This window comes from Bidens hawaiensis, unplaced genomic scaffold (assembly GCF_021521415.1).
Source record: "Bidens hawaiensis isolate Kalapana, Puna unplaced genomic scaffold, B.hawaiensis_p1.1 tig00026856_1, whole genome shotgun sequence".
In the NCBI taxonomy this organism is placed as follows: domain Eukaryota; kingdom Viridiplantae; phylum Streptophyta; class Magnoliopsida; order Asterales; family Asteraceae; genus Bidens; species Bidens hawaiensis.
In genome coordinates, this window is record NW_027494328.1 from 59,500 (window position 1) to 76,561 (window position 17,062).

Here is a 17,062-nt window from a genome sequence, read left to right on the forward strand (position 1 = left end):
AAAAATAAAGAATTGCTGATTGAATAAAAAGGAGACGAAACTCGTATTTTGCTTAAAGCTTTTTTTTGAATTTTTTTCAATTCGTAAACAAGTTTTGTATTAATTTAGTTAAGTGAACAATATCTTTTGGGATATGTTATTCATACACCCTTTAGTTATCCACACACCCTACATACGATCGTATAGGGGTTATACGATCGTATGAAACTCACTTGAAAGTGGGTGTGTATAAGTCAAAGGGTATGTGAATAACCAGAACCTATCTTTTTCAACCGCTACCTCGCACACCTACTAAACCGATACTAAATTCATACATTGTTTACCATGGAATTTAAAATCATCCACTATTTTATTTTTCACACACCATGGAACTAGAATCCCAAATACACAAATATTTCATATGGTTTGATCCTACTCACATTTTCAAGTTCTAGTTAAAAACGTTGCATGTTTTTTTTATTTATAACAAGTTTGGCTTCTAACACTAGCTCGTATTAAAATTCATATCCTTTATGCTTAAAAAGATATATAAAAAATTTCCAGTTACCAAAATAGTTTAAAATACCCCTTACGGTAACTTTGGACGGATTCTGGTAATTTGAAAATTGAATTTGAGTAGATCTGAAAAACCTATTAAAATAAGCTTTATTCAAATTTGTTTCTTTTGGGTTTTCAAGTTCGATATAACCTAAGCGTGACCATTGACTTTTACTCCTCACCATCATCCCTATTCAACACTACCATCACTGACAACCATCACCTTTTTTAACAACTGAAATCTAAGTTTGGACAAAATCAAAATGAAACCTAAAATAAAAATTGAAACACAATCCAAAAATATCACCAACACCTATTTTCAGTTTTTGAAATAGAAATCAACAAATGTGTTTTGAAAGAAAAAATGAAATTTCATCGTTAGCAACAAACCGGTTTCTTACTGGCAGCATGGAATGAAACAGCCCGACGGGAAAGATAAAACAATAGATGGTATGCAATAAATCAGCAGGGGGGCGAAGAGACGTTCGGGTGGGAGGTTTAAGTAGAAAAGGTATTTTAGTCAATTTTATATAAAAATATGTTAACCACTCGTAACTTTCTAAACTACATGAAAACTTTTCATTAACTTTCAAACTAATATATAACCACCATACATCACTATAGGATGAATTTAATCATCAACAAAATTTACGTTCAAGCATTTTTCTACTTCAAAAATATTGCACGCATTAAGATCATTTTCAAATTCAAATGAGCCTGGGCTTGGGCCTGATCTCTTATCATACATTAACTTCTTGTCTTCAAACTGGAACTACATTAACTAATTATTAAACCGATAACCAAACCATGATACGGTTCTATTTCGGTTATTTTGTTTAGGAGTTTGGTGGTTCAAGGCCAGTTAATATATAAAGATAATGGCTGTTAGTAACATAACAACACAATTACTTGCACACATTTATAATTATTACTACTGTATCAGAGTCCTAATCTTAAATCCAACCCTACATTTGAACAACTTGAGTAATCCTCCCGAGGCGCAGGCAAATTCAAATCAAACCTATGCGAGAGTACAAACGTTGAAGCACCCTCGTCTTCTTTCTCCCAATGGCACCTCTTGTGTCCACCCAGCGCTTGCCCACTCGAAAACACCCTCGAACAGATGCCACACTTGTGTTCGCCAATACTACCCACAGTCATCATCGTATTAATATTTTCAAAATGACCCTCGATCTCTCCTTCCTCTACTTCCTCACCCCCGTCCTTTCTCGTTATTGCGAAACAGCCCTTCACGTTCTTGTGACTCGCCCTGTGCCCTCCCAATGCTTGGTGCGAACCAAACACCTTCTTGCAACTAGTGCACTCGAACCACCCCGGTTGACTCAACTCTTCATAATCGTTGACTCGGGGCGCCCCGTTGGCTAGCATCAACAAACACGACGCCACATACCGCTCTTCATTGGTAGAAGTTAAACCACCGCGATCCACCACCACTGGCCCACCACGATCAACCGCCACCGACCCACCACGATCTACCGCAGCAGGTGGATTGATCCCCCGCCACGGCCTCTCGGGGTGGCAGCGCATGTGACCGAACAAAGCTTTCCATGACCAAAACTTCTTGCCGCACTCAGTACACGGGCGTGTGATCTTCGGAGCACTCGGGTCGGGTTTTTTCCCGTATTTGGGTTTGGTTGGTTGACTGCTGCTGCTGCTGCCACCAACAATGGCCGTCATGTTTTGGAGTCTCATCATCTTTGTTCGTTTCTTTCTCGGGTTCGGTTGTTGCGGGTTTACCACGGTGATCGGACGGGCATCGGAGAAGTGAGGCGTTGGCCGGAATATCTCGTGAGTGTCCGGAGAAGAAGGGTAGAGTTGGAAGTCCGATGAAGCACTACTGGCAGCAGCAGCACCGCCTATGATCATGTCTTTGTTCATCTTTTAACCGGATACAAACAGTTTGGGAAAAGAAAAAAGTTTAATGAAGGCTGATTGTGGTTCTTATGGTGGTGGGAACGGTTACAACACACAGTCTATGTGAGAGAGGATGTGAATAAGTCGGTTATTTTCGGTTACGTGCATCTTATTTCCAGAACAGATTTGATTAAACTCAAGTACTTTACAACATATATTGCGTTAGATACATGTCTGGTTTTGAAGTCGGTTTTTTTTACTTCTGACACTACTCCTGACTTCTCGGTGTATGATTTACATTTTACAGTGGCACCCTTGTAATTAATATTTATTTTATTTCACCCCAGCATATTTATTTATAAATCTTAAAAGCAAACAGGCTGCAATTATTTATTTTTGAACAATAGATGGTAACTATTAACAATTGCTTCAACTATTTCTCAGGGCTGAAAGGAAGTTTAGGTAAGGCTATACAAACGGAAGATAACCACATATTCGGTCAAAGTTTAACCTGACTGAGTTAACTGTAGTGTTGAGCAGCAAGAGGGTTACCAGAATAATACATTGTAAAGTTGGCCATTCCTTTTCACTGCCTTGACCAGCGCTCTCCAGCATTTATCGGAAATTTATCCAAAACATCGACAAGTTTCGCGCGTTGGACCTCCTTTGCTGCAAAAAAAAAAAGAATTAGTGTTTTTATTTTAGTTTAGCATGTTAAAGTGATTGCATAATATAATTTAATGGTGTCATGCTCGATGATGATAGCCATGGTTCATAGCAAACTAAGAGCATCTAGATCTTATTAAAATTAAGTTTACTAGAACAATAGGTAAAGAATTAAGAAAATAAGTAATTTTAGGAATTCGATTGCAGAACATACTGCCAACCAAGCTAGATGATTGATTTAAGTCCTTCAATATTTTTGTTGATAATTTTATAGATTATTATGCAAACCGACTAGTTTTGTAATTGTTATATCTAAAATATATCATATCAATCAATCAATCAATCATGCCCAGTAAAATCCCACCGACAGCAAAGCTATAAGTAGGGTCTGGGGAGGGTGGGATGTAGGCACACCGTACCTCTATCCAAAGGAATAAAGAGGTGGCTTCCAGAGAGACCCTCGGCTCTAAGTACATGTGTATGAAGCAAAATAAAGGAAATCAAAGTTTAACAGTTATATAAAAACTACTACTAATTAAAATCATCATCATCATCATCGTACTCAGTATATCCCACCAATAGCAAAGCTATGGTAGGGTCTGAGGAGGGTAAGATGTAGGCAGCCTTACCTCTACCCCATAGGGATAGAGAGGCTGCTTCCGGTGAGACCCCCGGCTCGATAGTAGTTTTGCATCAAGCCTTGGACATAAGGCACATAGCACTCAATCATCGGGACACCGGCTGATCGGTGCATGTACCCTTATCTTTCAGCTATCAACACCACTACATGATGCCTGATTAACCGTCCGTCACTTTTAACGTTATTTTCACAAGATTAGTAAAATAACGTCAAAATTAGTGCAATTTCACTTTTGCCCACCCGAGGGTTCACACATATATACTACTAATTAAAATAATATTAATAATAAGATCACAGTTTAACAGCTATATAAAAGCTAATAATAATTATAATAATAATAATAATATATGTAAGGGAAATACCATTATGGTATGTGACCTAAATAAGTTAAGTCTAAGCCCTAAGGAATTCAATTCTCTCTAAAAATCCTTAACTTTAATTCTACTTCTCCACGAATTCCTATCCTCAACCATGTCCTCGGAGAGGTTTAGGTCTATCAAATCCTGCCTAATCCTCTCATCCCAAGTCAATTTCGGTCGTCCTCTACCCCTCCTCCCCTCTATAGTAATGTTTTCTACGGATCTAACAGGATTCGTCGTCTGTCTTCTCTTTACATGTCCAAACCATCTCAATCTCCACTCTCTTATCTTGTCTGCTATGTTCGCCACCCCTAATCTCTCGCGAAACACAACGTTTCTTATTCGGTCTAGCCTTGTGTGCCCACACATCCAACGTAGCATTCTCATTTCTGCTACCTCCATCTTCTGCACTTGTGCCTTCTTGATGGCCCAACAATCTGTTCCATATAGCATTGCAGGTCTAACTGCCACCCTATAGAATTTTCCCTTTAGTTTAGTCGGGAAACTCTTGTCGCACAATATACCTGTGGCTGCTTTCCATCTACACCATCCTACCTGAACTCGGTGGGTCACATCACTGTCTAATTCCCCATCGCTCTGTACAAAAGATCCTAAATACTTGAACTTCGTTACCTGCGGGACCACCTGCCCTTCAATTGTGATCTGTGCGTCTTCATTGTCGTTTATCCCACCAAAATCACAGTGGAGGTACTCCGTCTTAGATCGGCTAATCTTTAAACCTTTTGTCTCTAAGGTTGTTCGCCACTCCTCAAGCCTCATGTTTAGATCTTGTTTTTTCTCATCAAGTAACACAATATCGTCTGCGAACATCATGCACCACGGGAGAGTCCCCTGAATCGACTTTGACAACTCATCCAAGACTACTGCAAAAAGAAACGGGCTCAACGCTGACCCCTGGTGAAGACCTACCTCTACAGGAAGGAAATCAGTATCCCCCACTGGCGCACTGACACTTGTTTCACTCCTGGTATACATATCCATAATTATCTCCATGTATTTCCTGGGCACTCTTCTACCCTCCAAGCACTCCCAGAGCACCTGTCGTGGCACACTGTCGTAGGCCTTTTCTAGGTCAATAAACACCATATGTAAAATATATCATGTTTACTATTATTCGCTGTATATAAAGCATCTACGTAATGCTGTTAGACAATCACTATGCAGTTCAATATAAAATTCACTGCCTATTTATCTTGGAGACAAGTTATTCCCAACGCTTAGTCACCACTCACAACTACATAAGCCCTAGCCGACATGACAGACCGTGTCTCACTAGTCACTACCATTGGATTCGAGTATATAAAATTCACTGCCTATTTATCTTGGAGACCGCAGGAGAACTGAGAACCTACAATCAACTACTTTCATGGTAAACACAAACAACTACTTTCTTATAGTTGATATAGTATGCAAGTTAAATACGTAATATGATAGATGCAAAGTGAAGTAGATGATCTTAATCGCCACCCACCCACACAGTCACATGGTATGAACTAATGAGTAGGAGGCCCTTTTATATACCCCTCTCTTAAACAACTACTTGTCTTCAAGTAGTGAATTCTGGAAACTGCACCTGCAAATCATCAAGATACTTCCAAAGAGCATCGTCAACCGGCATACCTTTCCATTTGACCAGAACACTCATAGTAGCTCGGTGACCATGTTTAACCATTCTCCTGTCAAGTATTGCTTCAGGCAACAACAAGAGGAACCTTGAATTCCTGGAAATTAGCACAATTTTTGTAGGAAGATCCTCAGATTGTTTGAGTAAGGACACAAGAACAAGACGGATTTTAATATCTGAGGCCAAATCCAGCTAATAGGCAACCTTGCCAATGCGTTCACGAATCAAATAAGCCCCGAGATATTTCGGTGTCAGCTTAGAATGCTTGTGCAGCATGTTCTGCATATAGGGCCGCAAATTTAAGTAAAGCCCATTAAAAACAGTGAAATCAGCAACTTGATAATCTCTTTCCCATCTTCTATAAGTATGTCAACAGCAATTATCAACGAATACTTAGGAATATATGGAGTACGCAAGGAAGGAAAGTATCCGTATAATTTGACTCCTCCTTGCCTTAATTTCCTCTCACTGCCAACAAAAGGCTTGAACTTCCTCATTAACAATTGCCCCTCCCAAGTACAATGTTTGACCACTTGATCCAAGATGGATTTAGTAATGAAATAGTAATGCCATTGCTGATCGACAAGATACAGCACACGCCTTGCTGATTTGTTTTACTTATAAAATGGCTCAAGAGCATCAAACTCTTGGAACACCGTAGTTTGAATTACTTTTGACCCAGGGGCATTATGGTCAATTGTATCATACAGCAATTGCATACTAATCAGCTGATTGTGCAGGTTTATGCAACCTCTTTTCCATGGATTCAGCAGTGCACAAAGAGAATTATTGTTCTCTATGGCTTTAAGCTCACACATTTGACCATTGATTTTAAAGTTCATAGTCATGTGATTGAAATTCCATATAATATCATCTAGAATCATGTCACAAGTTGTTGAAGGAAAGGAATCATTAAACTTCAGCGGTGTACCATATCCCCTGCATACTCCACTCAAAGTTGACTGCAAACCAACTGCTTACCATTTGCTCCTATCACATCCATAGCTTTGACATCCTTAACCTGACAATGCAATCTCTTAGGATGTGCAACTTCCTTGTTTTCATTAACCCTTGCACTCACATAGTTGAAAATGAAATAACTCCTGTTATAGCATTCAATGTAATCAGTGGTTCTAGATTCTGTTTATCACATATTATCGCCTTTATCATCAATCTCAACTATGAACAACTGCTTTTTCTTGCACTTATGACCTGGCACAAATTTCTCTGTAAAAAACTTATTATCATTCCAACTAGTTCCACTATTACAACCAGTTTTATGACTTGCAGGCCAATTCTTCACATCAACACCAGTTAGTACAAACTTACTTTATCGAGTTATCGATCAAATGCGAGGCAATAATCCTCCAATTCGTCTTCCTGAGATGATGCTAAATTCTCCATCGCATTCGAGAATCAGCTTGTTATAGATCTGACATACCCAGGCCATGGTAACTCCGATACGGTTGCGCCACGAGACTTCATAAAGAATTGATGCCACTGCAACACATATCCATGACTCCGTCCAAGTTAATCACCGCATAACGAAGTTTCATGTTCTCAGGCGTATCATCGATTGTGAAAAAGTGTTCACAATGATATATCCATCCTTCTACATCGCTTCCGTCGAATATCAGAAATTCAATTTTACCGAGCCTCATCGATCTGACATTCATTTTTTGTTCCAATTCAAACGATTGATTGGCTCTGCTCGATGCGTTGCTCGGATTAGTTTGATTTGCGTTCATTTCTGTGATTGTTGTGGTTAATTTCTCTTGTTTCATCATTGCTTCGGTTGTAGATTTCAGATCTACAATCTCTTTGTCGTGAGCCTTCAAGGTTGAATCAATTTCTTGATTACGAGTCGCCGACTCACCATAGACAGAAGAACCGAGCTTCTAGAGCCAGCGGCTCTGATACCACTGATAGATGCAAAGTGAAGTAGGGGAAGAAGCTAAAGGAGGGAAAGGGAATCAGCATTCAATTTTCGTAAAAGAAAAGAGAACGGACACCATGACCTAATATAAGAGCCAAACAGACTTAACAAATAAACAATTACAATAACCCAACCTCCCCAACCCCCCAACACACACACACACAAATAGTATATTATGAACCATCAGGTACTTCCAGCCCCTTTACAAAATAGACGGACATAAAGATAAACTTATGTTGGAGGTTCCCTACACTATTAGTTCATCATATCGGTTTTATTGTATTATCAGGGAGGACGCAATTCGGAAAACAAACCACCTGATTAAGTATATGCCAGTTAGTGTTCTATAAGACTTGATCATGCTTTGTTCTCTAAGAATGTTCACTTGATCGGTATCTTTAGATAACAAAAGATGTGTACTATCTTGGTTAATGATATGTGATTACCAAGGAGATCCAGCGGGGACCTTTAAATTACTTATTAAGAGTGAGTTTTGGAGTGAAAACTTAGGGACCCGCAAAATGGTTCTTACGAAAAGGTGACTAGATCTTGTAACTAGTCATGCAAGTTGCCTCCACAGGAGGGAAATGTTGGAAATCAGAGGAAAAACTAACTGATCGATAATGATCAATCAAAAATAATTACAAACTCGGAATATATTATTTACAATATGTTTTTCCAAGCTTGTTCTACACAGAGATGCATATGTTTATACCCTACGAATCGGTGTGTGACGTTTATACCCTACAAATCGGTGTGTTCAACCAACAGATCCTTTCAAAGAGAGGATATATATGAACTACTGACAGTAAATTTTAGCCCTCACATAATTACACAGTAGCACTTTGACCCTTCTACAAATAACATAATAGAACTATAAGTTTAGTTTAATTTTTAGCAGGAAATCCATGGCCGAATACATTGTATTCTGCAAAAGAGATAATATGTCACAGAAGAGTAAAAGCAGACTATTGTTTTTCTCTATCAAAGAATGAAAATCAAACATTAGCAATAATGAAATAGTTTCATTTACTACAAATAATTCAAATATGTAATTTGTGAGCATATTAACATTTTCACCTCATTTATTTATAGAAAGGCTACAGTTTAATATTACCTTCCTCCATGGAGAGCAGAATTGCTCTCTTTTCTAGTTCAACCGCAATTCTACTAAGCCCAGCTGACGATAGGGAGTGCAGCACTGACAAATAAGTAAAAAGAAAAAAATAGTTAAAATCCATCAAATTTTCATAAAATGAATGGAAAAGGAAGATAACAAAATATGCAGATGAAAACACATACTCTGACGATAATCATCTTGATTTGATGAATCCAGAGCCTTTAAAAAGCTCTGCAATTTTTTATATCTCTCTTCCCAATGTTGTATGCTTAATCCCTTCGCATTATTCAACTGAAGAGAACTGGAATCTGCTACATGCGAGGTAGTATTGGTTTTTCCAGAAACATCATCAGAAGTCTTTGATTCAGGAACACACGTTGTAGAATCATTGATTGCATGTTGTTGATGATTCTTCTCATGATGTTCATGTAGTTTCCTACTTTGATCATTTAATTTATTACTTATACTGTTTTTATGTTGTTCTGATTCTGTTTTCCTGCGTACATAGACAAGATGCCCATTATTCCTAGCAGGTGTTTGTTGGGATCTTTTGGTTCCTGCAAGCTTAACGGGCTCAACAACAGGCCTATTGTCTTTTAAAAGAGAGGTTCCTTCTGATTTCAGCTCCATACTTGTATTCACATTTTGCAAATCTCTTGAAGTTGTTGTCTTCCTATCCGGGTTTGTAAAGCCAGTTTCTGAATTTGCAAGAACGTATTCACTGAGCTTAGAATCTGTTTGTTGAACCATCCAGGATGACTGTCACCATAAAATTATTTCATAAGATGACAGCTTAAATATATCAATTTTATTTAGGAATACATTGGTAAATTAGAGGGTTAAAACTAAAGTGTCTAACTGTTGTTCTACAAGCCAATTGATTAAACTTCCAAAAGTGTTTTCTCTCATAAAGATCAACTAAACTCAAATTCTCAAGTCCGAACTCCGAATCGACCATCAAACCAAATAACAGACGATGAATTTGGATTGAACAACTTTCAACCTTGAAAAAATATAACTGAAAAACTGATTACAGACTCATAACCATAATTACAAGTTCACAACTTTGATTAGGTTATATAGACCATGACTCGGTATAATTAGAGTTAAACTCAAACTCTCATGGTTTCTACTAATCTAACTAGCTATTACAAATTAATTAAATACAACTCATTCAATTGACTAAATTAACATAACTCGAAACCGGCCTGCTCGGCCCAACCCCGACATCATCCAACAAATTCGAGACTATATTGACTCCAATTTTCCACCATACAGGTTACTTGTACAGAAAGAAAATGCAAACAAAGTAAAGAAAAAATAAAACCTAGATTCACAAGAAACACGAATATGCTTTACACCACAAAGCAAAAGAATAGAAAAATTAGGGCAAATGAGGTTAAATTTGACTCAGAATTTCAATCTCCCAAACAATAATGTAATTGGTGGCGAGAATTCAAGACAATAATAAGCAATCATAAATCAACATAATTGTGATTGAGGTCTAGCAGATGAATCGAAGCCGATTGAGGTCCAATTCGTGAACGATCAGTAGCCTGACAGCTAAAACGAACGTTGGTTGTTAGTAAAGCAAAATTAGGTTTTCAATTACGGATGCCAACGAAATTAAAGTCTAATAACAAATTAAAGTGTATCAATAGAACAGAACAGAACAGAAGAAACCCAACTAAGATTGAAAGAGATATAAATTATTATTATTATTATTATTATTAATTACGAAGAAAGATAGATAGATATTATTATTATTATAATCTGCACCGGGTCACTTAGTGTTTCTTCAACACCACAAAGCAAAAGAATAGAAAAATTAGGGCAAATGAGGTTAAATTTGACTCAGAATTTCAATCTCCCAAACAATAATGTAATTGGTGGCGAGAATTCAAGACAATAATAAGCAATCATAAATCAACATAATTGTGATTGAGGTCTAGCAGATGAATCGAAGCCGATTGAGGTCCAATTCGTGAACGATCAGTAGCCTGACAGCTAAAACGAACGTTGGTTGTTAGTAAAGCAAAATTAGGTTTTCAATTACGGATGCCAACGAAATTAAAGTCTAATAACAAATTAAAGTGTATCAATAGAACAGAACAGAACAGAAGAAACCTAACTAAGATTGAAAGAGATATAAATTATTATTATTATTATTATTATTAATTACGAAGAAAGATAGATAGATAGATAGATATTATTATTACCTTGAAATCGGTAAGAAAGAGGTTGATCAACTCTCTCACTCCAACGGTGTTCGTTGTTGCCCGTTATCAACTGCTTCGCCTTATTCTTATTCCATGGCTTTTTCTAATTATTATTATGAATTTTTACATATAACGCCGTACTATACTTGTAATAATAATAATACAATGACAATTTCACATAATCCTAAATAAAGTTAAATCATATTATTAAAATAACACAAAACAAAATCTTTAATACTAGACTCGCTTAAACAAAATGATATAATCTATGACCAATCTTTTTGTTCAAACACGGTGTGATTTTTTTGTAAGTTGCTACAAGAAACGGCTTACCGTAGCAATTAGGGTCGGATTTCAACTTTGTTTAAAAGTTTTTACACACACTATGCAATATCATTAGTTAAGTCACAAAAGTTATGTTTTAACTCAATTACCATAGTCAAATAGTAGTTTGAAAATTGATTTTGATGTGTCAACACAGGTCATCAATATGATGAGCCTTTGACTTTGTTCTTGACTGCAACAATAAACATACTAAATGTTGACGGTCGTGTTTAACACGGTTCTTTTAAAACGCTATTTCAAGTCTTCCCTTGAAAAACTCATAAGGTATAACAATTTAAACAATATATATGTAATAATGTCATGGTACTAATTTAGCACCTAAAATTGAACCTTGAATCAAGAGAAAGAGAAGAACGTTGGATAATGCTTTGTGTTTTGCAAATGTTGTTTTGGTGTGTTTAGATACTGTAGGGGTATGGTACTAAAACCCGGTTCTACGACCCTAAATCTATTATGTTTGGCTTATTTCATTACATGGACTGATACGATGTTATTGGGCCGAGGGGGTTTTGTGGAGGTAACCCTAACTGGGCTAGGCCCATTAGGGTACCATGATGGTGGCCATGAGACTCTATATAAGGAGGTCTCCACCTCCTTATCATGGGTCATGCTCAGTAAGAGCCACCACCACTTTTTGTGTCTGTGAACAAGAAATCCTCAGGATATCTTAGCAGTCGCCTCCACACCCCCAGAAAAGCCATCGCAGGTCTCACAGTTGCAGGTCGCCGGCGCTGCCGTAGAAGAAGAAGATCAAGACGTGGTTCGTTCATCTCGAAAATCCGTGGAAGCATCGTCATGGATCAGGTCAGATTTCATTTCGTGTTTCGACATTGGCGCCATCCGTGGGACGGCAACGAACTGCCCTTCGATCTTCATCTCGGCTGTCAGATCTCTCCCAAGAAAAACGCAGATATGGAAGGTTACAGAAAAAGGCTTCAAAGCTTGTTCTATTTAAAGCTCAAAAAGATCCATAGATCTAAAAAGAGGCTTCCAGATCTTGGCAAGAAGGAAAATCCGTGATTCGAATGATCAGATCTCCGAATCTGTGAATCTGTGATTCAGGATCTCCGAATCTGTGATGGTTTTAATTCTGCTCCGAATCTTCAGATCTGTCCAGATCTGATTTACAGATCTAGGTCTAGATTACAGACCTGGATTTTAGGTTAAAAGTTGCAGATCTGACTCTTAAATTGCAGATCCAGAGGTTACTAGACTTCCGCCGCCTTGTACGCACGCCTGGGGGTTCTCACTCCGCAGCCGTGCATGTGCCGCCGCGGAAACCACCATCTGGGTTTTGCGCAAGAGACCTCCGCCATGCACACGCACTTGCGAGTCACCACTCTATCGCCGTGCATGCGCGCATCAGGCTACGCGCCAAAACTTCAAGGTTGGGAATCCTCCTAATATCCCGTATGGCTACGCGCCAAACTTCAAGGTTGGGAATCCTCCTAATGGCTACGCGCCAAACTTCAAGGTTGGGAATCCTCCTAATATCCCATATGGCTACGCGCCAAGGTTGGGAATCCTCCTAATATCCCATATGGCTACGCGCCAAACTTCAAGGTTGGGAATCCTCCTAATATCCCATATGGCTACGCGCCAAACTTCAAGGTTGGGAATCCTCCTAATATCCCATATGGCTACGCGCCAAACTGCAAGGTTGGGAATCCTCCTAATATCCCATATGGCTACGCGCCAAGGTTGGGAATCCTCCTAATATCCCATATGGCTACGCGCCAAACTTCAAGGTTGGGAATCCTCCTAATATCCCATATGGCTACGCGCCAAACTTCAAGGTTGGGAATCCCCCTAATATCCCATATGGCTACGCGCCAAACTGCAAGGTTGGGAATCCTCATACCATGTGTTCACGCATCACATATGCTCACGCATATTACACATGCTTACGCATCACATGCTTACGCATCACATGCTCGCACATGTCACAATCTACACGCACGCACACGCAACATCTGCGCGTGGCGCATAACACAAAACCAAAGTCTACGCGCACGTGCATGCAACATCTGCACGTGGCGCGTGACATAAAGTAGCCCGTAAGTCGCCTCACGCGCAGGCCCTTTATTATTCACACAGCTCATAAGACGCCTCGCGCGCAAGCTGTTAATATTCTTACAGCCCGTAAGTCGCCTCACGCGCTGGCTTTATTATTCACACAGCTCATAAGACGCCTCGCGCGCAAGCTGTTGTTATTCTTACAGCCCGTAAGTCGCCTCACGCGCAGGCCCTTTATTATTCACAGCTCATAAGACGCCTCGCGCGCCAGCTGTTAGTATTCTTACAGCCCGTAAGTCGCCTCACGCGCTGGCTTTATTATTCACACAGCTCATAAGACGCCTCGCGCGCAAGCTGTTGTTATTCTTACAGCCCGTAAGTCGCCTCACGCGCAGGCCGTTATTATTCACAGCTCATAAGACGCCTCGCGCGCAAGCTGTTATTATTCTTACAGCCCGTAAGTCGCCTCACGCGCTGGCTTTATTATTCACAGCTCATAAGACGCCTCGCGCGCAAGCTGTTATTATTCTTACAGCCCGTAATTCGCCTCACGCGCAGGCCTTTTATTATTCACAGCTCATAAGACGCCTCGCGCGCAAGCTGTTGTTATTCTTACAGCCCGTAAGTCGCCTCATGCGCAGGCTTTATTATTTTACAGCTTGTAAGCCGCCTCACGCGCCAGCTTCATTATTCTACAAGCTCGTAAGTCGCCTCGCGCGCCAGCTTCTTTATTATTTTACAGCTTGTAAGCCGCCTCACGCGCCAGCTTCATTATTCTACAAGCTCGTAAGTCGCCTCACGCGCCAGCTTCTTTATTATTTTACAGCTTGTAAGACGCCTCTCGCGCGCAGGCTTTTATTATTCTCAGCTCGTAAGACGCCTCTCGCGCGCAGGCTTTTATTATTCTCAGCTCGTAAGACGCCTCTCGCGCGCAGGCTTTATTATTCTTAGCTCGTAAGTCGCCACTCGCGCAGGCTCTATTATTATAGCTTGTAAGCCGCCTCACGCGCCAGCTTCATTATTCTACAAGCTTGTAAGCCGCCTCACGCGCCAGCTTCATTATTCTACAAGCTCGTAAGTCGCCTTGCGCGCCAGCTTCTTTATTATTACAGCTCGTAAGTCGCCACTCGCGCAGGCTCTATTATTATAGCTTGTAAGCCGCCTCACGCGCCAGCTTCATTATTCTACAAGCTTGTAAGCCGCCTCACGCGCCAGCTTCATTATTCTACAAGCTCGTAAGTCGCCTCGCGCGCCAACTTCTTTATTATTACAGCTCGTAAGTCGCCACGCGCGCCAGCTTCTTTATTTATTACAGCTCGTAAGTCGCCATGCGCGCAAGCTCTCATTACTCTACAAGCTCGTAAGTCGCCTCGCGCGCCAGCTTCTTTATTATTTTACAGCTCGTAAGCCGCCTCACGCGCCAGCTTCATTATTCTACAAGCTCGTAAGTCGCCTCGCGCGCCAGCTTCTTTATTATTACAGCTCGTAAGTCGCCTCGCGCGCCAGCTTCTTTATTATTACAGCTCGTAAGTCGCCATGCGCGCAGACTCTCATTATTCTACAGCTCGTAAGCCGCCTCACGCGCCAGCTTCATTATTCTACAAGCTCGTAAGTCGCCTCGCGCGCCAGCTTCTTTATTATTACAGCTCGTAAGTCGCCTCGCGCGCCAGCTTCTTTATTATTACAGCTCGTAAGTCGCCATGCGCGCAGACTCTCATTATTCTACAGGCTCGTAAGTCACCGCACGCGCCAGTTTTATTACTTTTACAGCTCGTAAGTCGCCTCACGCGCCAGCTCAATTATTATTCTCAAAGCTCCATTATTATTTTAGCTCGTAAGTCGCTTCTTGCGCCAGCTCCATTATTATTATAACTCGCTTTTATTACAACATGTCACCATCATGAAGAAAGCCTCTCAAAACTCAGACAATAAAGACAAGGCCAAAGAAAAGGGAAAAAACCGCCTCACACCTTATAAAGTCCAGCGCTCCACCTAGACGCTTGCGCGCCCAGGAGCAACACTGGACTTGGGGGGGCTTGTAGGGGTATGGTACTAAAACCCGGTTCTACGACCCTAAATCTATTATGTTTGGCTTATTTCATTACATGGACTAATACGATGTTATTGGGCCGAGGGGGTTTTGTGGAGGTAACCCTAACTGGGCTAGGCCCATTAGGGTACCATGATGGTGGCCATGAGACTCTATATAAGGAGGTCTCCACCTCCTTATCATGGGTCATGCTCAGTAAGAGCCACCACCACTTTTTGTGTCTGTGAACAAGAAATCCTCAGGATATCTTAGCAGTCGCCTCCACACCCCCAGAAAAGCCATCGCAGGTCTCACAGTTGCAGGTCGCCGGCGCTGCCGTAGAAGAAGAAGATCAAGACGTGGTTCGTTCATCTCGAAAATCCGTGGAAGCATCGTCATGGATCAGGTCAGATTTCATTTCGTGTTTCGACAGATACCAAATAACATTTGGTATTTATAGGGAACTAAAGTTGAAACAACATTTCTAGTTTTTAACTCAAAGTTGAAACACCTAAAATTAGTCCTTGAGTTAAAACATCAAAAGCCAATGATTGTTGGCTATGAATGCTAACAAGTGCTGGATACTAATGTGAAGTGAATGATTAGACGCCTACAATTTGAAGGGACGTATTTATAGGCAACGAGCGGTTTTCAGGCAACGAGCGGTTTTCGCCCGACTATGTCAAGCGAAAAGTAAAGTTGACTTACTTTATCTGCCAAAAATGTCTTAATGTTGGACACATCACACATGCTTGGTGAATGGTGAGTGTTCTCCAAGCAAAAGGAGATTAGCTCTTTTACTAAAATAGTATGGCACGAACCTGCAACTCAGGAAGTTAAAGGTAAGCCCTTCCTAGTTGAGCTGGCACACCAGCTCAGCTTGACCACAAACGTCACTATGTAAACCCCACTTGGGTCCAGGTATTATCATCGAGAGCCGTCTACACCATCTCTAGCCTAGTTATTTGTTGTAGTAACAATTTCATGTCTAGTTGTTGTTCATCAAAGGTTCATATATATTGTCGGTGAGATACCTATCACATCTTCTAACGCACCTTTTACGTTGTTTGTGACCACAGTTCACTAGTTCATGCTGATCCAAGGGTTAGTATGAAGTATAATGACAACAGTTAACTAGTTCATACTGATCCATGGGTTAGTATGAATGTTCAGTAGCTTAGCTTAATGAAATGTGTCGAGCTGACCAACATACTGCGAGCTTTACAAGCTTGACAGACAGACCGACCACCAGTTCAATATATTAACCAACATATGGCTGGTATAACATTTAATTCTCAACATATACTTCCCAAGTGTAATCATCAAATCTATACATGAGTTTTTGACCCAACAAAAACTCAGAATCTGAAGGCATCATGATTGCTAGTTAAGTATGACTGATAATGGTAGTTGACTAAATGTGTTGTGCTGATTCTAAATCACCAAATGTTAGGTTTCCCCTTAATCGGTTCGTCGCACTTCAAACATAATAAACTGATGTAACTGAGCTATGTTTCAAATTGACATGATCATTCATATGCTATAAAAAACAAAAAAAATAATAATAATAAAAATTGAAGCTTTTTTTTTTTTTTAACTTTTATTTTTTTATCAAGAATTATAATCCTTTCTGATAAAACCAACCAAACGATTTACAATGAAGTGGCAGGTAAGC

General features: G+C 40.0%; 1 protein-coding gene and 1 pseudogene across 1 annotated transcript; both read right to left on the minus strand.

Moving 5' to 3' along the window:
- Positions 1-1,476: 1,476 nt before the first annotated feature.
- Positions 1,477-2,644, minus strand: LOC143574187 (zinc finger protein ZAT3 pseudogene; annotated as a pseudogene).
- Positions 2,645-2,827: 183 nt separating this feature from the next.
- LOC143574188 (uncharacterized) lies at positions 2,828-9,533 on the minus strand. The gene is made up of 3 exons (XM_077058869.1): positions 8,961-9,533; positions 8,776-8,859; positions 2,828-3,081 (listed from the first exon to the last, which is right to left on the minus strand). The coding sequence occupies exons 1-3, from the start codon at positions 9,526-9,528 to the stop codon at positions 2,999-3,001; spliced, it is 735 nt and encodes a 244-aa protein (XP_076914984.1). The 5' UTR covers positions 9,529-9,533; the 3' UTR covers positions 2,828-2,998.
- Between the last annotated feature and the right edge of the window lie 7,529 nt (positions 9,534-17,062).